This window comes from Cladophialophora psammophila, assembly GCF_000585535.1.
Source record: "Cladophialophora psammophila CBS 110553 chromosome Unknown aczJe-supercont1.34, whole genome shotgun sequence".
Lineage (NCBI taxonomy): Eukaryota > Fungi > Ascomycota > Eurotiomycetes > Chaetothyriales > Herpotrichiellaceae > Cladophialophora > Cladophialophora psammophila.
The window spans coordinates 298,741-322,456 of record NW_006912955.1 but is presented as its reverse complement, the minus strand read 5'-3'; the positions used below and the strand labels follow the sequence as shown (position 1 = coordinate 322,456).

Sequence of the window (23,716 nt, the reverse complement as noted above, 5' to 3'; positions counted from 1 at the left end):
CACTGGCTCAAACAGTCTTCTGCATACTAGGATATATTTCTCTGTCGCAAAATAATGACATCTAGGGTTTGCAAGTGAAGTCTTGCTCTACCATGGCACGTCAAGGAATCCCCTTGGGGCTCCTCCTATGGCAAAAGTAAGGTCCGTGAAATACAGAATATACCTTTTGTTTATGCTAGGATTTAGGATTCGTGGACTCAATATTCGAAGTATCATGGGCGTTCCAGGTGATATGAATCTTGAGTTACTGGACTACATTGATGCAGTCGAAGACCTGACCTGGAGTGAATTCCCATGATTCCCCTTTTGAGCCCCGAACTGACGTCTTCCTCAAGTTGGCAATGCAAACGAGCTCAATGCCGCTTACGCTGCGGATGCATATTGTAGAGTGAGCGGATCTCCAGGAGTTGGTAGGCATCTTCTGCGCAACTCCCCGAGTCATTGCTCATGAGCGAAACAGTGGTCACCACCATGGGGGTTGGAGAATTGAGCGCTCTTAATGGCATTGCCGGGGCATACACAGAACAAGTCAAAGTAATACACATTGTGGGAACCACTTCAATTGCGGCTCATGACAAGCGCCTCATGATCCACCACTGCTTGGGACCGTCTCCTGATCACAAGGTAAATGAACGTTGGTTGCCGGCTTGCTCCTTCGTCAAGGCTAACAAAAGGAAAAGGTCTACGAGAAGACATCACAGCACGTCCGAGCAGCGCATTGTTGGTTGAACAATCCCGCAATCGCGGCGCGTGAAATCGATGTACGGTCTAGAAAGATAGGTTTAGCTTTCTGCTAACATGGTCATCAGAGAGTCGTGCATGAATGCATAGCCCAGTCACTGCCAGTGTACATATTTGTCCCTGCAGATATGGTTCACTGTCCGGTTCCTGCTCCATCACCGTCTCGAATTGATCTGGCACTTCTGACGGACGAATTCAGCAAAGCATCCGCCATTGCTGCTACCCTATCCCTGCTCTACAAGGCGAAGGCCCCGACAGTCATTGTCGATGCGTTGACCGCGCGCCATTCGGGAAAGGACGTTACTCGTAAACTGGTAGATGTTCTACGGTTCCCTACATTCTCGACGTCAATGGGTAAAAGCATCATCGATGAGACCAAGCCCTATTTCTGCGGAATCTACAATGGACAAGTCTCCATTCCGGGCGTTTGTGAAGTGATCGAGCAACAGAGCGATCTCGTGCTCGACCTTGGGCCGATTCTATCAGACTCCAATACAGGAGGCCACACTCGAAACATAGCAGAACAAAAGATCATCGCCATTCACCCACACCACGTTATCGTCGGCGGTACTGTGCATCGAAATATTGGGCTTGTGTCGTGTAGGTGGCAGTATTCGAACCCAACTAACATCCAGATTGCTAACTTTAGGTAGTTTTGTCGAGTCTGCTGGAGACGATTGATAAGTCGAAACTCCCGCGGCCTACTCTACCAGGGAGAATACCGATGCCTCCAGCCAAAGACACTGACACAGAATTCATTACACAATCTTGGATTTGGACGCGCTTTGGTGAATTCTGTCGGCCCGGGGATATTCTCATTGCAGAATCGGGCACCGCCCAATTTGGCCTCCCCGACGCGTATCTACCAAGAGACGTGACATACCTGACGCAGGTGTACTACGGAAGTATTGGGTACACCGTTCCAGCTTGCTTGGGGGCCGCCGTCGCTAATTGCGAGCAAGGCGGCCAGGGAAGAGTGATTCTCGTGGTCGGCGACGGGAGCCTACAGTTAACGGTGCAGGAAATCGGAACTATGGTGAAATTAGGATTGAAGAACATCATAATGTAAGGGCCTGGGGTGCAGAAACCTACGTTGTAATTAACTTGAATAGCGTGGTCATCAACAACAACGGATATACAATTGAGAGAGCGATCCACGGGCCAGAACAAGGTATGTATCCAGTGAGCCGTCCCCGTGAAAGCTGCTTGCGTGGTTCCTGTCGCAGCAAAAGATGGTGTCGGGCTAACAACCACCGGAGCATACAATGATATATCTACCTGGAATCACTCTGCCATGCTCGATTTCTTCGGAGCCAAAAATGGTCGAGCTTGCTCTCGGACGGTCCGTACCAAAAAGGAATTTGACGAGGTCGTCAGCTTGCCTGAGTATCAAAGTCCAAGCTCTATCCAGGTTTGTCTGAGTTCCTTCCTTCTGGCATAGAAATTACTATGCGACGAGATTTGTTGACTGACTGGACTCCAGGTGCTGGAGGTTTTCATGGAAAAGATGGATCTGCCGTGGCGGCTGCGGATGCAGGTTGAAATCATCAACAAACGGAATGCGCAGGCCAGAAAGAACGAGCAAGCTGTGTTGTTTCCAAGTTAGCTATGACTTTGCCCAAGGCGAAGATGTTTCTTGGAATTGGAAAAATGGGAGCGTTTGTGCAAGATTATATGTCCGTCGCCTAGTTAGAAACCTCGCGCCGTACTTGCGCTGATGCCCCTTGCCCAAGATTCCAACACACCCTTACCGTGGATAAGCCAACCCTTCTCGTAGACTGCGTGCGCAGCTATCTGCGGATATCGAATCCTTTCCAAACCCTTGCGCCTGATGTAGTCCTTCACCAACTGCAACATCTCTATCTGGTCCGTGGGAAAGAAGCCCCTGGGGTCGTTGTACTCGTAGACCATCGAAAACAACCCATTGGATGCAGGGACGGTGTTGGACGGCCTCGTGGTCTCTATCTCTGAAGAATCAGCTTCGACAGAGTCTCCTCAAAGCCTCAGGGCTTCTGAGAATGAAACACGGGCTAGAAACACTATACACGTATGTGACACCTCCAGATCGGTGGTTACTACTGGGTAGTGTTCTCCGTGGCACCACATAGACTCTTCCGCTCATTTCGACGAGCGCACACCCGTCCAGAATCGGAATTCTCTCCGTCACAATAGCCGGCCTAGAGCGATCGTTGACGTTAGCTTTTCGGGATGGTTCGAGATGTTCAGATTTCGAGGGAGGCGGATTGGCGTCTCGAAGTCAATCAGCCCGAATTGTCAGCAAACGAGTCTCCTTGAATGCTACCAGCTTCGGACGAGGATGGCTTGCTCCTAGTTTGGCTTGTTCTCCTCACATCCAATTCGTGCATTGTTACCGGGATGCCAATCGAAGCAAACGGCGACTTGCTGGTTTCGGTGCTGACATGTTGCAGTATTACGGAATTTTGAAGATAGTATGACAACTTGGCAAGATTCCAGTTGTTTGATTCGTTCATTCTGAGGCATTTATCGTATAGGCAAAAGGTATTAATTTGTAGGTATCCGTGTGTCAGAGCGTACCCCAATATAGCCTCAGGTTGACGTTGGCGTTCTTCAGACTATGTAAATGTTCATTTGCAAACGGTTGTGCCTCGCAGTATCACCAGGCCATGCGAAGCGAACTAGCCCAGATTTTTGTTCTCCGAAGCCCAAAATGACAGCGGATCACATTAAATGTGAGAATTCAGAAATAAGGTCGTCAGGCATATCCAGCCAACGTCTTTCATGGGCAGGGGCCAAGTCTGATGGCAATAACACGCTATATTGCCTCGTTGTTGTCAACCGAGTCCCGTGGTCATCAATCACGATTCTAGATATTTGCAGCTGGTAATTCTAGCGGCTCAAAGTTAGCTCTAGCATCCGTCGAATGTCTAAAAGAGAATGCTGTCCGGGCCACCAAGATGGTGGAATGGGATACCATTGATAGGAGAAAAAAGCTAATGTAAAAGGGGTCGATGGGTGATGGCATGATGTTATTAAGTTTAGACCAACTAAACAGATCGTGCCAGCTCGGAGCCTTCCTCATACGTTTTTGTCTGTTTTAATGGGACGGCAGCAGGCGTCCGGCAGCCTGCCCAAAGCCAATCCTTTTCCCGTCTTTGCCCTTGGCCCAGCCAGTCAAAACGACCTCATCCCCGTCTTCAAGCCATCTCAGTTCTCTGCCGCTTCGCAACTTGAAAGGCTTCTGGCCACCTTCGGTCAGTTCCAAGAGGCAGCCCAGTGTCGGCATCTCGTCGGTGTGTCCCGGAGAAGATGCCGTTCCCGTACCCAACAAATCTCCTGTGTTTGCTCCACTCCCAGCGGACACCCAGTGCGCCAACATTTGACCTGGTGACCAGTACAAATCCTTCAAGTTGGAGCGGCAGACCAAAGTTGGTGGCTCGTTAGGGCCCGACACCGTAGCTTCTAGGACAATGTCCCAGGAAACCTCCATGGCACCGACGGCATGTCGTAGATGAGGAGGATGCGATGAGATATCAGCTTTTGCTTTCTCCGACACAAATCCCACTTGGGCGTCTCCCAGCGCATCAGGCATGACGACCCAAGGGCTGATCGTGGTTGCTGTGGCCTTGCCATTGCTCGGTCCCATGGGGATCATCTCGCCGAATTGAATGTCTCTTGCTGACCAGTCGTTCAAGAGAATAAGACCAAAAATGTGCTCTTTCGCTTCGTCTGCCGAGATCCGGTGGCCAAAAGGAATCGGCTTCGAGATAAAAACCCCTATCTCGACTTCATAGTCCATCTTGGTGGAAGTTCTGAACTGAAACTCGGGACCTTCTTTGAACCCCGGCGGCCTCATGATCATTCCTTTAGGACGTTTAAGCGGTTGTCCGCTGAGAACAATGGATGTCGTACGGCCCGTGTACATTGGGGGAAAATGGTAGAAGGCTGGTATCGATTTCCCAGACATGCGGTTGCCCTAGGATCTCGAATTAGTTCACTTGTGTGAAAATGACCTCCCGCGAGTCTTTGGGAAGTACACACTTACATTGTCATGGTGCGTTTCGGAGCAGAGAAAATCGGCAAAGGCACCAATTTGCAGAGGAAGGTGCAATTTCGCTTCTTTCTCATTGGTGAAAGCGCTAGAATTGATTTCCTTGTCCTTGAACAGAATTGAAGATGGCTCCTCTAACAAGTCGATCATGCGCTGACGAGTTGACGAACGGACAGATCGAGGCAGTGAGGCAAAATGGTTTAGAGTTTGTCCCAATAGAGCTGTTCGGAGAATAGACAGGTCTTGATTAGACAGGTTGTCAAAGGCGCCCTGACGTGCAAGCAAGTTGACGTCGATAATCTGGTCTCCAATGATGGTCCCGACTCGAGGAGTTGGCTAGTTGACTTTCATCAGCATTACTGTCGAACCTTGGTAGATGAGTGTCGTCTTACATCCGTATCTGTTGAGAAAATTCCAAAGGGAATGTTTTGCAGAGGAAATGGCGAATCTTCCGCCACGGGAATCGGATATTGCACACTCATTTTTGTCTCTTGATCTCGTCTCAAGGCGCGTGCTGCCCTGGGTAGGTATGTGGAATTGCTGTTGCGAATTAGCAAGACAGGTCAATAATGAAGACATCGCAATCCCAAGTATCTTATAATTTAGTCTCTTATGGAGCGATCCCCTAGCATTCAAGTGGTTCAAGAAGACACCTACCTCGCTCACCAGTGCGCAACACATGTCTGGTCCACATCAACGCAGTCCGACAAATCCTTTGATAGAGAATAACCCATGGTTCCCAGACAGAAGCTTGGCGCTTCTTCGTTCCCCCGCAAAACGCCAGGTGGATGTCGAGGTGTGGGAGTAAGAGGAGGCATCCCACATGGGGATTGTTGGACCTGGCTTTTTGTGAGTAAAAAGCGACACCTCGCCTCCCTGCGGGGAGGCACCTTTTGGCAGTACGGCGTGCAATGCTTGTAGGATGCCGAGCACCATGTCGCTGGACTCGTACCAGTGGAAAATACTACAGAGACCTCAGAGATTAAGAATCCTCACGAACGAAAGATCGGAACAAGGAAAGGAGAGGTAAGGTTGTAAAGCCTCGAGACTCGCGGACGCATTCGCCTACTGCAGAGAGTGGAGCTATTGGACTTAATTACACTGGAGGCTTCTACAATGGTATAGAACGTTTTTGAAGGTCTGCTCAACCATGGATGATTTGCTCAGCCAACGGAATCTGATGGGTAGGGGCCTCACGGGCCAACAACCTTCGGCACATTCAGCGCAATTGCATTGGTAGGAATTTCGAAGAGCTTATAACCTAGTAGAGTAAACACAAGCAGCCTCACATCTCCCTAGAGAAGCAATCCTGTCGAGATTTCACCCATTTGCCTAGAAGCCTGCGTTTAGTCCTTTGAACCAATATTTTTCAATCACTTATGTCGTTCCAATTTGTCGAAAATATCATGCTTGTGCCACCAAGCCCGGACTTTCTTGCCATACATGTAGACGATAATCGTAGTGGCGCAGAATGCCAAAGAGATTCCTCCAATGGTGTTGAAGACCTTTTCTGGACCCCACTTGGCAAGCCATTCGTTGAGGAAGACTGGTGTTGAGGTCAGCGATCAACGTCGGTTAAAGGTGCTCAAATTAAGTGTCCCTTGACTTACAGGAGAATCCGAAGAACATAAAATTTTTGACAGACATCGAGACGACAAAGACTTCGATGCTGACATTGCGATAAGCGTCCACCAAGTAACTTCCCAGAGAAGCTGTGACAACCACGCAGCTGGCAAAGCCAATACCCCAGAGCACTGACATGATGACTGGACTCTTACCCTCGGCCGCAAAAGGACCAAAACAGAAGTAGCCAATTGTGCTCAGAATGGGTGCGAGGCCCATTGTCATAAGGCGAAATTCGGGTTCATATATTCCATCGTTTCGAGTGCTAGCCTTCTTGGCAATTCGGTCAGACAGAGCTCCGAAGAGAAGACAAGTGATGCTTCCGAAAACCATGGGACCAGCTCCAATATATCCTAGTTGCGCCGTGTTGAGTAGGTAAGGTGGCGGTCCAAATAATTGTCCCAGCATGAAGTTGATGACAACATTCCATAGCTGGAAGAAGGAAATCAGCAAGACAGCCCAAAGGATAACTGGGTTGAGCAATATGTAAAACGGACGAAAAATCAGTTGGATCAAAGACTCGTTGCTATATGTGGTTGACCAAGGCTTCATTCGCTTCAAGAAGGAGTCTCGCATGACGCTGCCGCCGGTATCCGACGAGATTGTTCTTTCTAGATGAGCAGCCACGCCAGCTTCATCGACTGTTTTGCCGCTTCTGAGTTCTTCTATGACGTGGATATTCTTCACTTGGTAAGCAAAGCCCTAACGGACTAACAGGGCAACTTACATCTCGGGATGAGGTATCGACATCGTAAAGTTGATTCCGATTGTAGGCCGTCTCCCATCCGAAAAGGATAATGAGGACCAAGCCAATACCCAGAAAAATTGCTAATAACCAGAAACACCACCGCCAGCCAAGGTTGACGGAGACGACTCCGGTGAGGAGGGACGGGAGAAGGACGAGCGCGACTTGAGCGACAACGTAGATGGCCATGCGGGAGCCTCTCTGATGGACGAAGTAGAGGTCCCCAATGAGCGTGAAGGTGACGCTTTCGAAGATGGCAGTGCCCACACCTTGAATCAAGCGGCCACCAATCATAGAGTCATACGACGTGGCTTCGGCGCACCAGATGGTTCCCGCCAACAAGAAGACCATGGATGTGAGGAACCAGGGACGCTTGCCGTACTTGTGACTCAGTGCCGCCACGAGGGGAGCAATTGAGCCGACAAGGGCTAGTTGATATCCGGAGAGCAATGTAACCTTTTGGAAGTCGATGTGAAAGGCCTGGACCATGTCGAGGGCTAGGACGCCAATCAAGGGTCCAATGCTAGGCACAGTAAGCACAGTACACTGCAATACTTCGGCAGAGCGACATACGCGCCGACACAGATATTGGTAAGGTAGCAAAACAAAACCAAAATTAGGTCTCGCTGCCACAACGGCCAGTTAAGCGGATCATTTTGGCTGTTGGACGGTTGGGGAACCAGGACGACATCAGTGTCGTGGCCTGTTCCCTTCTTCAGATGAGCGGTTTCCGTAGGAATGGCATCTTGGAGCAGGGCCGTGCCTGGCACATGCTCCAGACTTGTATTGGGCTCAAGCACTCCGAGTCCCATGTTGAGAGATTGCAACGGAATCAAAGACGTCAAGGGCGGATGCGTGGGGCTTGTGTAGGGAGAATGAAGGAAAAGAAAAGGGAAGTTGCTGGGCGGTCTCAGCCTCTTGCGAGGTGGGAGACTCGGTCTTATAAACCAAACAACCAAGCAGAAATAGCGCTGCCCGTTTGGTACTGGTCTCGACTAGGTGGGATGCCAGAAGAGCGCCCCGACCCTGACATACCAAATCAGTAGGACTGACACCTGAATTATTCAAGCCTCTACCTTTCAACTTCCACAAGAACTCAGAAAGCCTAGAAAATAATGCGAGCCCTAGTAGATAGGTGAGCTCTTAACCTCCAGTCACGTTGTAAAACAGTACATCATCTCATTAAGAGTGCGGAATTCTCATACTCTTCAAATGACGCTATTTGAACGTCCCGACTATTTTGGCCACAGGCTTGGCATGTCACGAACAAATCTCGCCTCTTTCATTGGGAAGTCGACGAGCGGCCAGTAAAGCGCGGGCGAATGCGAGCGACCGACGCTGTGGGCAGAGGTGACCAGGTCCTCCCCCGCAAATATCCCCAGCTAAGCCCTCCGCAAAGGCCCATTTCTCCACTTCTTCCCCCCTCGGACCAGGTAGAATCTCGGCCCACCCACCGACATCCAATCCGATGATCCTTTTACATGGAGGATCCTAGGCGTGAGTCAAGAGAATGGCCGCGGTGAAAGCAATTGTTTCGGGCCCTGCACCCAGCTCATCTGTCGAAATAATAGCTGATGCGTAGCTCGAGTCCATATCTGGCCCTGATGGCCGAGGCGCAAGTTCCAGTGTCGCTATTGTGTGAACTTCGCACAGTCAGACGACATCCGCAAGGGTGCCTCATTGATGCGGCGCAATGGGAACTTTGGTACAGTATGATGAACTCGCCGGGGCGACGGTGCCTCAGTACAACTCAGTACAACTGCATTTTCGATCCCTAGACGCTAGTCCTCCATGGTGGAGGAATAGCCAAAGTTGAAAACAGAGGCGTTGAGGGAATACACCAATCGAGCCCTAAAGCGTATAGTTCCTACCAGGCACAAGGAGCAAATGGCTATGCATGGCGTTGAAACTAGGTCAATTCAGGAGACATGAGCGATTGTCACCGACAGTCATGACAAATCCTAGTCGAATGTGCGCATTGTTGGCTAGCAGCCTGCCTGTGCAGTTCCCCTGGGAGGAACTGACCGGGCATATTTCCGCACGTCTCCTAGTTTGCTCCTGTTCAGGTGCAGCCCAGTAGTAGTCGCTCCTAATGGACATGTCCAAGCCATATACACTCAAGGGCCGACAACAGGGTCAGAAGTCTCCCTTGACATGGCCCTTAGCCTCCTGATTGGGGTACCGTTTCTGAAACAGTGCGACACTGCGAGGAACGCTGAATAATGCGAGCCCCATTTGTAGGAAGCATGAGCTAGAGTATTTAGGTTTCAATAAACATAAATAACAGGCAGGCACATGTCGAAGCGGGGTGGCGGGGTAGCGGGGTAAATTGGCGCTAAGTGGGGGAAGCCAATTCTCCCTGCTGGGCGAAAGGAGTGCGGATGCATGGATACGGAACGTTTGAGCGAGGCCAAGGCGTGGACAGGGCAAGCGGGGGGCGCATTGCTGCAGCATCGGGTCTTTTGTGTGAGACTAGCACTCCCTGTGCTCTGAGTCTGTTTGGAGAGGCCTGAGCCCACATTGACGCCTCAGTCACTGCGATCCATGCTTTGGAAGCCTAGCTCGTTCAATGGGGAGGGGTCTGCCTTTTCCCTCTTTTTGAAGCTATTCAACCGTTCGGCAATAGCAGGAGTGATGACAGCAAAGAAGCCGTAATAAGTTTCGTCGGTACGCCAACGCCATGGCCAGGAACATGGTCACCCATCAATCAGCAGGGACTCGCAATTTGTCACTTCAGCAGCGGTTCACAAGGTAAACGGCAATTTGGCCCTCATTCAGAGACGGAAGGGGATCTGCCGTCTCGATTAGACGACTCTTCTGAAGTCTACTAGCTGTAACGAGTCTGTTTAGAACGGCCCTTCTACAGCTAAAGTGATACATCTTGACCATGCAGGCTCTCGAAGAAGCATTTGTGGCCGCGGTCTCTGCGGGCAAGATTCCCGGCGCAGTGTTGGTGGCGTCTAACAGGTCGGGGAACTTCAGCTATGCAAAGGCTTTCGGAGCCCGATCCCTTGCAGAAGGCAAGGAGGAGCCTCTTGAAATGGACAGTATTTTTGCTCTCTTCAGCTCGTCAAAGTTGATCACAACTATCGCTGTCCTGCAAGTCCTTGAGCGAGGCCAAATCGGCCTAGACGACGATGTGACGAGTATTCTGCCAGAACTTGCCGGGAATCATATCTTGATAGGAATGGAGAATGGCAAGCCCGTGTTTACGAAGCGACAGAATCCCATCACTCTCCGGTGATCCCTTCCGCATCTCATGATCCTAGACAGAGTACTGACCTACACCAACAGCCATCTTCTCACACATTCGTCGGGGCTTGCGTACACGTTCATGTCGCCAGTCCTTCAGGAATACCACGCGTCCCTAGGCGTAGCCGGACCCCCCAAGAACGTCGTCGAGAGCTACAACTTGCCCCTAGTGTTTGAGCCGGGGACATCGTGGAAGTACAGCACTGGCTTGGATTGGGCCGGCGTCCTGGTGTCGAGAGTGGCCAACGTCGACCTCGAAACGTACTGCCAGAACAATATCTTCGCGCCACTTGGCATCTCTGACATCACCTTCTGGGCCAAAAAGAAGCCGGAGCTAGCGGCACGACTGGTCAGCATGAGCATCCGAGATCCTGCGGATCCCAATGGCAAAGCTCGCGCATATCTGGGACCGGACATGCACTCGGCGGCTCAGACCGAGATGGGTGGACAAGGGCTCTACGCGTCCATGCCCTCATACCTGAGGATTTTGCACAGCATTCTGGTCGATGACGAAAAGCTGCTCAAGAAAGAAACGACGGCGATGATGTTTCAACCACAGCTTAGCAAGGACAGTCGCTCGGCCCTTCAGGCTCTCTATGACAGTCGACCGACCAGAGGCCCCTGTGCTATCGGTCGGTTTCCACCAGGTGTTCGTTATGACTGGGGCCTCGGCGGCCTCCTGACCAGAGAGGACGTCAACCTGGAGGGAGTCACGTATCGGAGAGCTGGCTGTCTGAATTGGAGCGGCATGCCAAATCTATTCTGGGTAGGTGAACCTGATTTCCACTGTCTGTATCCAGAGCCAATGCTGACCTCAATTCTTTCTTTTGCTTTAGTTCCTTGACAGAGCCGCTGGGGTGTGCGGTATTTATGGTGGGCAGTTGATGCCGTCCGGGGATGCCCAAGTTCAAGAGATGATTTACCTTTTTGAGAAGACAGTGTACGAGCAGGCCGGAGTTAAAAGCAATGACTAGAATGCCCTGCGCCCAATTCATAGAATCTCCTAGCTAGAAAAGTAGGATTCTCGAGAGAAACTATTTTCCGGATCTTAATCTGCAGACGTAGAAGGGTTCCTATCTAGGAATTTCAGCATAATCCTATGTAGCTTGGGTACTTCCAGTCCGATTATTGGTCGAAAGGTCCGTGATACCTTGATTGATTACAAGGAGAGAAACCTATCTAGTGGCAAAAACCTTTTGGATGTGGAGGATTCTATAGTGCGCTCTAGGTAACCTGGCCTCTTTGGTTAGGGCTAACGCCGACTAGAGATCTTTTTATTGCCTATTATGTAGTTCTTAAAGAGGATAATAAGCTGCGAGACCTCTGTGAGTGCCAACACTGAATTGTGATAGCCTCCTTTAGGAGAAGCGCTTCATATCCTCAATCAAGAATCTTGAGTTATCGTCCGAATAGTTCACTGGTTCGCGCAAATAGAAGGTCTGGTTAGAGCACTCTGCCACTTGACCAGTCACGTTTTCCTCGACAAACTTCTCAAACGCGCCCAACACCACGGACATGGGAGTAAAATGCTCTGCTGGGACCACCTTCTTCATGAGATCGCTGATTCCAGTGTCCACTGGGCCAGGGCAGATGGTGTTGATGGTAAGAGACTCGGTCTGCAGCAACTTGAACGATGATGCTCTCACCAGCCCGACAATCTGTCACTGGGTTAGTCACCGCATGTGTGCACGAGTGTGCTCCAAGGATAGATTACCGCGTGTTTAGCAGCGCAATACATGGGCGCTGCAACGAAAGCGTAGATTCCCGCCATGCTGCTGGTGATGATCATCTTTCCGAGTCCCAGGTTGCCGCTCTTTTGCCAGTAGTACCGGAAAAGCCTGAGGCCGTAGATGACGGCCACAAGGTCGACGTCCATGACCTTGAGATTCGGCTTTTGGGGCTCCGCGTTAACTTCCGGAATGGTGTAAAACTGCTCCTTCTCGTCGATCCCAGCATTGGCGACACACATGTCGACTCGGCCGTGCCATTTATACGCCTCCTTGAACATTGCCGCTTGCGAGTCCCAATCCGCCAGGTCACACTGGACAAAGAGGGAGCTGGAGCCCAATGTTGCTTGGGCATGGGCTCCTGCTTCAGCGTCGATGTCGGCGAGAACAACGTGATAGCCTTTACTGATCAGGAGCTTCGACATCGCCATGCCGATGCCTCCCGCAGCGCCGGTAACGATCGCGACTTTAGAGGTCGCCATGGTTGGTCCAAGTTGTGTTAGGTTGCAGCGTCAGCTGGGAGCTTTGAATTTGGTCTATAACGGTTTTTTTTAAATAGGTAGGAACATTTCATCTGAGACTGCAATTTTTTAGACCTTTGATCCGGTTTAAAACACCGACCCCAGGCGACGAGGCCAACCGGACTGGAGTGTATCATGCCAAACCCGGTCCTTCAGACCCCCGACTCCGGAACACCTAACTCTGCATGCCGTCACGGGTTTTCCACATCCCCCACACTACCCTACAAAGTACTCTTCTTCACTTATATGGGAGAGAGGGGGTTCATCGTTGAACAAAATATAGGCTAAGAGAGGGGGAAAGGCTATGGTTTGCACTAGTTAGTGGAACCTACGACGCTGTGATCTCGAGGAAAACAAATACGAAGCCTAATTAGATTGCACTTGGACGTGGCGCCCCCAGAAGAGAAGGCTCCGGTGCGATGTTGAGGAATTGGCATTATTATATACTGCTCATGCACCGCTAGTATTCCTAACGATGGATTCATAGCTATCGAATCGCCAACCCTCAACACGGATCCGAGAGGCCGCGCAACGGGCCTTTTCCTCAGAGCCATGGATGTCTCGACATTGCCTATGAGTCTCGAGCCCTTTGATGCTCAGACTTACCCTTTCAGGTCCTCGATCTTTGTGATATCACCGGTTTTGGCATTGAACTGCCGTGCAACTGCTAGAGCGAGATCTTGGGCAAACTGGGCTTCTTCCCTGGTTGCCCCATGCTGAAGCAGCCCGTTCAGATGCCATAGCATCTGAATGGGTGAGTTGTTGCATATTAACAAAGCCACATTGCACAACTGAGTTTCGATATTGGACAGGATGGCGTCCTCGCTCATCCAAAGCTCGTAGTTGGTCTTTATGTTGAGCAAATCTGTCAAGTCGTCCATGCTTCAGCACCAGAACTGGCCTCATCGAATCGGAGTGTCATACAAACATCCGGATAATATTTACTCGCCCGGTCTCGTTGTGCCTGTCCCCCGGCAGGTCCGCCCCAGAGGGTGTCAAAATACTTACGACCTCTCTCAGCCCTTCTCTGCTCGTCGCCGGGGTCGTTGAACTTTTCAGTTCTCCATTTGGCACCGTTAGAAACAGAATAAAAGGGGTCGGGAACACGACGCATCAGCGTAAGCCAGGAGGTGCTTACCTGGGGCTATAGGTGTCGATTTCGTCCTCCGGTAATATGGCATAGAGAGCACTGAAAGCTACTGCCGACCGCGGGACTCCGCAAAGGATCGATGCTTTGAGGAGTGCCTCTTTGATTCTTCGTTGCACGATCTTTCTGTCTTCCAGGGGCAATCCAGCCGTTGCCTGACGATAAAGTTCACCTACGTGCTCCCCAGCGGCCGCAGCTGTGAGAGCCGATGCCTTGACGAGTCAGCAGTCGTCATGGGATCGTGTGTGAAGCCTCGTACTGCGATAATGTACCACCGAGCCTGGCGAATGTCAACCTCGCCTTCGCGGCTCCGAAACTCAGACAGAAAGTCCATGCTCATATCGACTGCTTGTTGCTGTTCGGAAGCGGCGCGTAAAATACAATTCTGGCTAAGAAAGCGACAATTCTCAGGAGGACCAGAAAGCGGAATTTATAGCTGGAATGGCTGGAATTGCTGGAATGGAGCAGCAGACCGAGATGTCCGCTCCGAACAACCCGACCGGGGCCAGCACCACAACGCAGTCGGCACTGCGGCACCACCAGGAGGTGCCAAAATTCATCGGACAGCCGAGAGCGGCTACTAGCACAAAGCCCCCAACAGCTATATTTCAATTGCATCGGACGGCACCAACAACACATCAAAACAGCAACAAAAGAATGTCTGGTGCTATTTCAAAGCCTCAATGCATCGGTGAAAACTCCTTGTCTGTCTAACAAATTCTGACGCCCCCTGGTGGCACTTATGTCCATTATTCTCCCTCGTCAATCTTTTCTCTCACATAGACAATGAAGCCAGGCCGGCTGGTCTATGCAGGTCACAGTCCTAAGGCAAATTTTCATGGTCAAAACCTGGACCGACGGAAGAACGGCACAGACTCCAAAGTCAGTGGGTGGCATCAGTTACAATCATGCCACACCCCAACGCAACAGAGGTGGGTTGAGGAGGAGCGGAGGTCGTGTTACCCGCTTCAAAGCCTTGCGATCGTCCCCCCGACTCCTCAACCCCACATAGCCATGTCGCACGCGTTTCGGCATCGAATGGGTCCTTTGAGAAAGCTTCGGTTCGCCATCTCAGCCTCTTATGGCCCTTGTTGGAATAATAAAATACTAGAAGTTCTCGACCTAACCAACAGATTCCATCAGCGCTCCAGTTTACAGAAGTTCAGGCAGCCTGGATCGATATTATGTATTCTCTACCAGACCTTCCGTGTTTTCTCCCCGCGATCCCCATTCCAGACTTCGTAGATCTCGATGCCGTGGCCAACTACTTCCGCTCAGCTTTCGAGGTTCTCAGTGAAAGCCATTTTCTCCAAGATGCCCTCTGGCGCGACACATTTGCCATGACCGGCACCTTGCGGACATTTTACTCTACCAAATCCATAGCCGCTGCATGGAAAGATACGTCAGCAACCCACAAGCCAACTTCGTTCGAGATTCAGGGGAAACCCAACTTGATCAAAGCTGGAGATTCCCACTGGGTGGAATTGAGGTTCACCTTCGAGACTCATGGTATACCGGCCACCACCGCCGATGGAATTCTTTCTGTTGCCCTCGACAAGCATGGCATTTGGAAAATCTGGATCATGCGCACGGTCATTGGGCAGCTCAAGGACCAGCCAAATGTGGACAAGCTCGATATGGTGCGTCAGTTGGATGGCGAGAAGCTGACCAACGGTACCACCGAGCTTATTAATGGCATAACGACAAACGGAACAACTCCCAATGGTATAACCACAAACGGAACTACTCCTAATGGCACGGATAGCCCGAACGTGGATTTCCAATGCGTTATCATCGGTGGCGGCCAGGCTGGTCTTTCCGTCGGTGGTCGACTCAAGGCGCTCGGTGTGTCTTATGTCGTTGTAGATAAGTATGAGCAGGTGGGAGACAGTTGGGCGAAGCGATACGACTCAACCAGATGTCAGTATAGTCCTTGTCCGGAATTTGAGGCAGTGCAAGGGAGCTGACAAATATTCAGTGCACACCGTTCGAGAATTTGGTAAGATTTGTGGCATTACTCACGTGTATAGGGTGGTACTGATCGAGATGCGACAGCTCATTTACCTTTTGAGCGAACTTTCCCCGCGACATATCAAGAATTCCTCACCAAGGATGACCTTGCTAAAGGCTTCCGCGAATGGGCAGCTAAGTTTGACATCGTAATTTACCCTGGGCGCTGAGGAAAAGAAACTACGGCTAACTACAACAGAACATTTGGACAAGCACCACTGTCCTCTCAGGCTCGTGGATCTCAGAGCATGATACTTGGGAACTGGAGATCCGGCGCGATGGCATGAACCAAACTATTACCTGCTCCTACGTCGTTCTCGCTGTGGGCGCAAATTCCCGATTCCCTGTTGCCCCAACATATGAGAACCGAGTACGTCTACAACCGCCACCCGATGCTAGTTAAATGAAATACAGACTTACCTTGCCTATCTAGGAGGCCTTCCGGGGCGTTATTCTACACTCGGGCGACTATACAAACTCTAAGGAATGGGCTGGAAAACACGGTGTGGTCGTGGGAAGCGGAAACACAGGTCAGAACAATTTAATTATGTCAAAGGTGCTAATGCTGATGCCCTAAAGCGCATGATGTCGTGGAAGATATGTATAGTCAAGGCATGGCTTCTGTGACAATGGTTCAGAGAAACCCAACATGTGAGGAGCTAACATTGTCGACTCCTCCTGCAATGGTCTAACGTGGACAAAATAGTCGTTATTCCCGTCGAGCTATATAGAGAGACTCACGACAGTCAGTTCTTGACCCAGGGCACCGGAGGAACTGCTGCTGATAATTCCAGGACTCTACAACGCCGACACCCCGACCGAGCTAGCCGACTTATTGTTCTTTACTGGCCCAGCGGTCATGACTCGCCTAATGGCCGGAAAGATGTTGCACGCCAAGATTCGTCAGCATCCTGAGCGATTTGATGCTTTGGAGAAAGCTGGTTTCCTCCTCGATCGCTACGCCGATATGGGATATGTCATCTACGTACGCCAAGGAGGCCACTACATGGATGTCGGAACATCAGGAAAAATCGCATCGGGCCTGGTGAGCTCACTTCCATTCATTTACGGTTTCTAGATCTAATGGTAGTAACTAGATCAAGATGAAGACCGATTCTCTTCCCGTTCGCTGGGTCGAGGATGGCCTGGAGTGCGCCAACGGCGATCATCTGAGGGCAGATGTGGTTGTCTTCTCCACTGGGTTCGTTGGTAACTTGCGACTCCTCGTTGCCGAACTCCTGGGTAACGACGTCGCTGCTCAAGTAGAGGACTACTGGGGCCTCGACGAGGAAGGAGAACTTCTTGGCGCTTTCAAACCATCGGGCCGTGAGTATCTGCTTCTCGGTAAAAGACAACTTTGATCTGACCGATTTTTATAGATCCCGCTTTCTGGTACACCGGTGGCGCGATTGGCCAGGCACGGTACATGTCTCGTTTTATCGCTCTGCAAATCAAGGCAAAATGCCTAGGCACGCCGCTGCCGCTATACACAGAAACCCCTCCGCGAAATTCCAGCATTCCCATGAAAGTGTTATGATTTATCCTTGATCTAGTGGCCGTTCGGTTGCGCTAGTCAGAACACTTGTCAGATGGTGCCCTTGCGTGGGTTATTAGTAGCGTTCGCGCAAGTGTGACAAGTCCTGCTTGAACGTGTGGGAGTTGATTCCAGAGGTTGACCTGAAGTCATATTGAGGGTTGTATGAAAGTGCTATTTAATCCGTCGACAGGAGTTTCACTTTTAGGTATAGGTTGATCCTATAAGACTGAGGACTGTTAAATAAACGGATAGCATTGATATGTCTTGAGAGATGTGTCTGTCTGTCTCTCTCTTCCGCAAGACCTTGCCTATTTATTTAAACGAGGCTCTGTGTTCAGAAGGCTGTTCCTGAAGATTCCGTGACGGACTGATCCTGTTCCACATCAATGATGGTGATTTAAATGGCGTTGATGGCACTCGCGATCATAGACGTGGGATTCTCATACCCATGGACACCTGATTTCAATCCCAGGGGCCGAGCCGCGAACAAAAGTAGTCGTTGGGCTCTCTGACAGGTTTGTGCTGGTGCCTTGAGTGTTGAGGGTTGCTCATTAGGATCGCAGGTCAACACGGCACGTGACTGGTTGTCTGACCCCAGTATAATGTGGGGGTAGAAGTTATCCCTGCGCAGCGAACTTCTAAGTTCTTAGCATCGCCGAATATAACTATTCATGGCCTCTTGAGCAGCGCTTTACTCTGTTTATAGTTTCAATAGGGATGATTTCTATAGAGATTAGCATACCAGAGCCTATCGCACTGCTGGTTTGTACCCAGGTAGATATTACAACCAACACAGGACGTGTAAACCTACCTGAGGCGCCGGTTCGGTCTTGTCTAGGTTACCACCTATTCAACGCCCTCCTAGTTCCGTGTAAGCACTCTCAAACTCAGATTAGCTCAAAAAGCCCTTGAAAACGCTGTTCTGGGTTCATAACTGCATGTAAAATAGGCAACAAGGGCAGCGGACAAGGCAAAATATGGGTGCCAAGTAGTTACTCGGCAAAGTTATCTGTACAGGGGGACAAAACATAACCTTCCTAATTAGGCAAGGATATATTGGTTGAGACATGGAATGAAATCCTCCCTGTAAACTAACTTAATAACCTAACCACAACTCATAATCGCAACCTAAGGCAACAAGAAAGGCTGAGGATATCGATGCCATGACGTCAGGCATGGATGAACACGTTACTCACTTGATTGTCCTCCGTACTGTGGCATGATTGATTCAGTCGGCATGCAAGGAGGCTGGAGCGCTGGTCCGCGGCCTCGGCCCTTGCCCTCAAACGGAACACACGGCAGAAACTTTAAGAAATCCCACATTCATTACCCCACAGTCGGTCGCCATCCGTCTCATGACAAAATGTTTGAGTCGGAAGAGTCCTGGGGAGTGAGTCTCGCGGGTACCGCGTCGAAGTCTGACAATACCACGTCTCGCCAACATTGATCCTATGTTTAAATAGGCTTCTCCGTCAAGGATGACTCGCGTCCACGGGCAGCTTGGGATCAGAAGGCGTATCCATCCCGAAATAAGTACGAGGCAAACTCACCTCGCTACTTTGAGGCTTTTGGCAGGACCGGGACCCGTAGTGCTCGGCTCGCGAGTGCTCATAAACATTTCCTCGAGCTTCTTTCAAGATATTCACAGGTTCCTTCCGACTTTCTGCACGACTGTATCGAGGGCATATCAAAATGCCGGAGCCTATTGAAGTTCCGGTGGTGATTATTGGAGGAGGCTGTGAGTCGAGCGCTTGCCAAAGGTTCACGATTGTGCTGACACTCTCCCAGCTTGTGGTCTTTCCCTCTCCATCTTTCTCTCGGATCATGGCGTACAGCACATTCTTTTCGAACGTCATGCAGGCACCTCGATTCTCCCCAAAGCCCACATCATTAACCAAAGGACAATGGAAATATTCCGGCAGCACGGCATTGCAGATGAAATCATCGCTCAAGGGACCCCTCCTCGGCAATTGAGCCAAGTGGTCTGGCAGACCTCTCTCGCTGGCGATGGGCCTCTGGATCGTAAGATCCTGGGGACTATTCACACTTGGGGCTGCAAGCAGGGCACAGAGCGCAACAATACCTATGTGTATGTTGAGACCTCGCCGGCACCAGTCGACCCAACTAACCTTTGTCCTCCCCAGGCGAGATGCACCTCACCTTCCAACAAACCTGCCGCTGCTTCGCTCTGAGCCTATTCTCCGTTCGATCGCAGAGACTCGTAACCCAGGTAAAGTGCTCTTTTCACATACGGTCATCGACTTTGAAGAAAAGGAAGACTGTGTCCTCGTCTACGTCTCGAACAAAGATGGCACCAACAGTGTCTACCGTGCTGCGTATCTGGTGGGCGCGGATGGCGGCAAAATGGTTGGTCCAAAAATCGGGGTTGAGATGGAAGGCCCCAAGGGTCTCCGCAAGATCGTTTCGACGCACTTTAAGGCAGATCTCTCCGAGTACTGGGACGACCGCACCGGCATAGCCCACTTTTGCAACCCATCTTTAGGTCTCGCGATGCGAAGTGGCTCTATGCTGCCTCTGGGCCCAACCTGGGGGAGATATTCGGAAGAATGGCAGATGCACTTCGCTATCGGAGTTGATGATCCGCTGTTCCCACGTGAAGACGCCGTGGCCCGCATTCGGCAGCTGTTAAAACTACCCGACCTGGAACTTGAGGTCTTGAGCCTGAGCAATTGGGTGCTGGAGAGAGTATTGGCAAATAAGTATTGTCAGGGGCGCGTCTTTATCGGCGGTGATTCAGCACACCGTCATCCTCCGACAACCGGCCTGGGACTCAACACGGCCGTGCAGGACTCGCAGAATCTTGCATGGAAGCTAGCGTACGTGCTTCAGGGTAAGGCAGATGTGAGCCTACTGGACACCTACGAGATGGAACGGCTGCCGACTGGCAAAATAAACTGCGACTGGGCCTTATTCACGTCTCAACGCCACCACGTCATAGCGAAAGCCATTGGATTTGAGGAAGGGAAGCCCGAGGCCAATGAAGCGCACTTTTTGAATATGTTTGACGAAGGATCCGAGATCGGAAAGGCCTCACGCGCATATTTGCAGTACGTTATCGATGGCCAAAAGGTGGAGTTTGCTGCACATGAGATGGACCTAGGTTTTGTCTACCCACAGGGCTCGTTCGTGCCCGACGGTACCGTACAGCCTCCACGCGATCCGATGCACCAGCATTACACTCCTACGACGCGGCCAGGTCACCGCTTGCCTCACGCTTGGTTGGACTGCCGCGGCACCATGATCTCTACGCATGATCTTGTTGGAACTGCTGCCGACTTCCTCCTCATCACCGATCGAGACGGTGCTGAGTGGGTCGACGCTGCCCGCAAAGCGGCCAAGGCCAGATCCATTGGGCTCAGAGTCGCCCAAATTGTCGCTCCCATGGACAGACCCTTGGTCGAGGAGTACGTCGACCTTGAACTACAATGGGCAGAAGTGAAAGGTGTTGGTGCCAAAGGAGCCGTCCTTGTTCGTCCGGACAATATCGTGGCTTGGAGGTCGTCTGGACCGGGATCCGCCCAGGACATCGCGAGTGCTTTTGATCAGATTCTGGGGCGAAGGGGCAAGGTCACCCTCAACGGAGTGAACTGAGAAGAGAATCAATGTACGTGTACCACGGGCATCAATAGAGCCGCAAGATGGCTACTACCTCTATACCGAGAGAGCATGGAGTTGCATACCAGAGTTAATCCTATTGCATGTAACCCATGCCAGTGAGATACAGTTTCACACATTTACTTTGTTCTCGAGCCGACAACCACCCGAGGGCCCCCTCACCTCGTGATTGTACGCCTCGTCTGCTTCAGTGGCCCCATCCCACAGACCCTCACTGCTAGCCAGGTGTTCAGTGTTATCGTCCTCCCCCGCAACATACCCCCGCTGAGCCACGTCCTCCCCGCAGCTTGGACGAGGGCGGCAAGCATCGGTGGCAGCTCTTCGGGTCTCCCGTTCGCCGCTTCGGAGCAGCGGTCTCCTTTGGCCCAGCTAGGGCTGTACCAATGCTTCGGGCAATTGGCAGTAGCTTGGTTACTTTTATGTGACCTTTACCAGCAAATATCCTTGGTCTCTGTGGCATTTATCGTGACGGAGCAGTTGCTCTCCATTCAACGTGAATCACAAAAGATCTCTCGCCACTGGGTAGATTACGTGCAGCATCCACCACCCCCTGAACCGCCCGTCTTTTGATTTTCAACCAGTAGAGCCGAACCCTCAGAGACCTATTCATTTTACGTTCAAGTATGTACGTCAACCGGAAACGGAGGATGTATGGGACACATCTCGAAGGCGGTACGGGCTCCGTCGCTGCTGCGAGGTGTAGGAAAGCGCCACTTTATCGGCGGGCGCCTTCGAAATCAACTACCATATCACGATGGCGGAACAAGGAAATTGCAATCAAATATACAGAAGAATGGATGGATCGAGGACTCCAGCTTGATCAGCTCTCCTCCGGCGCATCCGGGGTAGCTCTGTTCCCTGCTGAAGGCTGCCGACAACATTCCAAGGCCCAACATCCTGTCAGTTCATACTCACAGCCTCACACACCTGCTGCCGACCTGTCAATGATCCCCGGTGCAACCTGGAATGGCTTTGAGGATCTATCCCGAGACTCTCCTTTTGCTGAAGACAATAGGCCTTGGGACATTACCAGGCGGCCGATCAGCCGACGATCCGACTCCGTCTATTCGCCATTCCTGGATGAGATCGAGGCGGGGTTTGAGAATACGGACCTTGAAACGGAGTGGTGTTCAGATGAATCATGCTTCCAACTTCCCCAGTCGGCTCTGCCCGGGCTCAACATCATGCTGAATCTTGCGACGACCACGTCGGAGGAGTGGAACTTTTTCATGACACTCGCACCGCCGGGTCTCCAAGATCCATTAAAACTCATGGATGCCGTTTTGGGAAAGCGGCATCAAAACATGGATACGTCACAAGTAGATCTGCAAGACCCCGAGAGCAACAATCCTTCGAGAGATCGATTATCTGGACACGCCCTCACGCCCTACGGTACGGAGTTTTCTTGGCATACGGGCAATATGGTTGCTGATCCTGGTCGGTGTCCTCCCATCACCAGAATTTGTCGGGATTGTGAGATCTTCCCCCAAGGGAAATTTGTTGGAGCTTAGACCTTGGTGCTGTGTGCCGTCGAAAAAAGTGCTGCAATACGAGGTATATGTCCCCACCAAGAATCGACAAGATATAGAGAGCAAAGCATTCGCTTCGGTCACTCAGAAAAATCATTTCGACTGTCACGTTGGAGGCCCATTGAAGCGTTGGTTGGAATTCATGCACTCACCAGTCAGCGGTGCGTACCTAAATAAGCCCAAAAAGATCCTAGAGACGATGAAGATACTTGATCCCCTTTCATCATAGGGGAGGATCACGTGTTTGCCAACAACGTGGGCACCGTGGGCCGGGACAATCATGCCGGCCTTGCCAAAGCGAGTGGCAATTGACGTCCAGATGAGGCGACCAAACACGAAATCCGCAATGGCAACCAAGATCTGATCTCACATCAGAGAAGTTCGATGGTACTCTGGTGGCTGGTTATTTACATAGTATGATATTGTAACAGGCGACTTGCGGTACGTGATGGCCAGTAGAAAGAAGCTGGAGGCGTTGGCGAGAGTCGTCCGAGGCTGCGGAACGCGAGAGAATTCCCTTCGCATCGGGTGTCGGAGGGTCGGTCGGTCGACCTTTGGCGTTCTTGGAGAGGTACCAGGTGCTCATCCAACGTGTTTACATGCTCTTTCTCGTTGGCCTGCTTCTCAGACCTTTCGACCCTGCTTTAGGGCTGGGCTCCCTATCTAGGGAGATCGGATCAGTCTGTGTTCAATAAAATTCGACTGAATACACCGCACTTACAGCGAAAAGATAATGTTCACCTAACATAGAAGACGCCCATTTAGCCTATGTATTCCGGGGTTTGGGCCCCAAGGTCTGGGTTCAACATCTGTGGTCTGGAGAGAGATTCGAGGTGCAGATGGCCCTCAACACTTGGCAGAACAGGCTCATGGACCACCGAGTTCTCCTGGTCCAGCTGCTCGGCTTCCGGATTTCTGAAGCGGTCTTGCATGCAGTTTGTGAGAGTGAGTCTACGGAGCCCGACTCGTGCAAAAGAATCTAGATACCCTAGACTCTTGAAATTGATGGCGACCGAGGCAAGTTAGTTTGATTCGCACAGACGTGGGTGTGGAAAACATCTAAAGGACATACCCTGACTAAGCTAGCCTGTAACTATTTTACTGTATCAACAATGAAGATTCTCGATCGCGCCGAGGTCCAATACCTTAACCTAGGCGCACATTTCGAGGGTCCCGCTTAATCAACTGGAGAATGGATGCTCTGAAATTGCACAACTG

The 23,716-nt window shown here is 51.1% G+C and overlaps 9 protein-coding genes across 9 annotated transcripts; 5 read left to right on the top strand and 4 right to left on the bottom strand.

Moving 5' to 3' along the window:
- Nucleotides 1–127: 127 nt before the first annotated feature.
- A1O5_12536 (uncharacterized protein) lies at nt 128–2,347 on the top strand (the record flags this gene model as incomplete). Its single annotated transcript, XM_007753105.1, has 9 exons — nt 128–284; nt 336–410; nt 461–624; nt 681–761; nt 810–1,341; nt 1,395–1,806; nt 1,854–1,912; nt 2,001–2,152; nt 2,225–2,347. 9 exons carry the CDS (start codon nt 128–130, stop codon nt 2,345–2,347), a joined length of 1,755 nt encoding a protein of 584 aa, XP_007751295.1.
- A 1,470-nt stretch (nt 2,348–3,817) lies between these two features.
- A1O5_12535 (uncharacterized protein) lies at nt 3,818–5,253 on the bottom strand (the record flags this gene model as incomplete). Its single annotated transcript, XM_007753104.1, has 3 exons — nt 3,818–4,696; nt 4,760–5,107; nt 5,164–5,253. 3 exons carry the CDS (start codon nt 5,251–5,253, stop codon nt 3,818–3,820), a joined length of 1,317 nt encoding a protein of 438 aa, XP_007751294.1.
- An 891-nt stretch (nt 5,254–6,144) lies between these two features.
- Nucleotides 6,145–7,951, bottom strand: A1O5_12534 (uncharacterized protein; the record flags this gene model as incomplete). The annotated part of the gene is made up of 4 exons (XM_007753103.1): nt 6,145–6,317; nt 6,382–7,075; nt 7,122–7,662; nt 7,713–7,951. The coding sequence occupies 4 exons, from the start codon at nt 7,949–7,951 to the stop codon at nt 6,145–6,147; spliced, it is 1,647 nt and encodes a 548-aa protein (XP_007751293.1).
- Nucleotides 7,952–10,026: 2,075 nt separating this feature from the next.
- A1O5_12533 (beta-lactamase) lies at nt 10,027–11,365 on the top strand (the record flags this gene model as incomplete). The annotated part of the gene is made up of 3 exons (XM_007753102.1): nt 10,027–10,379; nt 10,434–11,157; nt 11,228–11,365. 3 exons carry the CDS (start codon nt 10,027–10,029, stop codon nt 11,363–11,365), a joined length of 1,215 nt encoding a protein of 404 aa, XP_007751292.1.
- A 384-nt stretch (nt 11,366–11,749) lies between these two features.
- Nucleotides 11,750–12,600, bottom strand: A1O5_12532 (uncharacterized protein; the record flags this gene model as incomplete). The annotated part of the gene is made up of 2 exons (XM_007753101.1): nt 11,750–12,049; nt 12,106–12,600. The coding sequence occupies 2 exons, from the start codon at nt 12,598–12,600 to the stop codon at nt 11,750–11,752; spliced, it is 795 nt and encodes a 264-aa protein (XP_007751291.1).
- Nucleotides 12,601–13,241: 641 nt separating this feature from the next.
- A1O5_12531 (uncharacterized protein) lies at nt 13,242–13,520 on the bottom strand (the record flags this gene model as incomplete). Its single annotated transcript, XM_007753100.1, has 1 exon — nt 13,242–13,520. One exon carries the CDS (start codon nt 13,518–13,520, stop codon nt 13,242–13,244), a length of 279 nt encoding a protein of 92 aa, XP_007751290.1.
- Nucleotides 13,521–14,970: 1,450 nt separating this feature from the next.
- On the top strand, nt 14,971–17,333 carry A1O5_12530 (uncharacterized protein; the record flags this gene model as incomplete). Its single annotated transcript, XM_007753099.1, has 9 exons — nt 14,971–15,706; nt 15,765–15,785; nt 15,842–15,945; nt 15,996–16,166; nt 16,230–16,326; nt 16,376–16,463; nt 16,559–16,841; nt 16,894–17,122; nt 17,176–17,333. 9 exons carry the CDS (start codon nt 14,971–14,973, stop codon nt 17,331–17,333), a joined length of 1,887 nt encoding a protein of 628 aa, XP_007751289.1.
- A 1,692-nt stretch (nt 17,334–19,025) lies between these two features.
- A1O5_12529 (uncharacterized protein) lies at nt 19,026–20,945 on the top strand (the record flags this gene model as incomplete). The annotated part of the gene is made up of 3 exons (XM_007753098.1): nt 19,026–19,071; nt 19,122–19,422; nt 19,478–20,945. The coding sequence occupies 3 exons, from the start codon at nt 19,026–19,028 to the stop codon at nt 20,943–20,945; spliced, it is 1,815 nt and encodes a 604-aa protein (XP_007751288.1).
- A 647-nt stretch (nt 20,946–21,592) lies between these two features.
- A1O5_12528 (uncharacterized protein) lies at nt 21,593–22,480 on the top strand (the record flags this gene model as incomplete). Its single annotated transcript, XM_007753097.1, has 1 exon — nt 21,593–22,480. The coding sequence occupies one exon, from the start codon at nt 21,593–21,595 to the stop codon at nt 22,478–22,480; it is 888 nt and encodes a 295-aa protein (XP_007751287.1).
- Between the last annotated feature and the right edge of the window lie 1,236 nt (nt 22,481–23,716).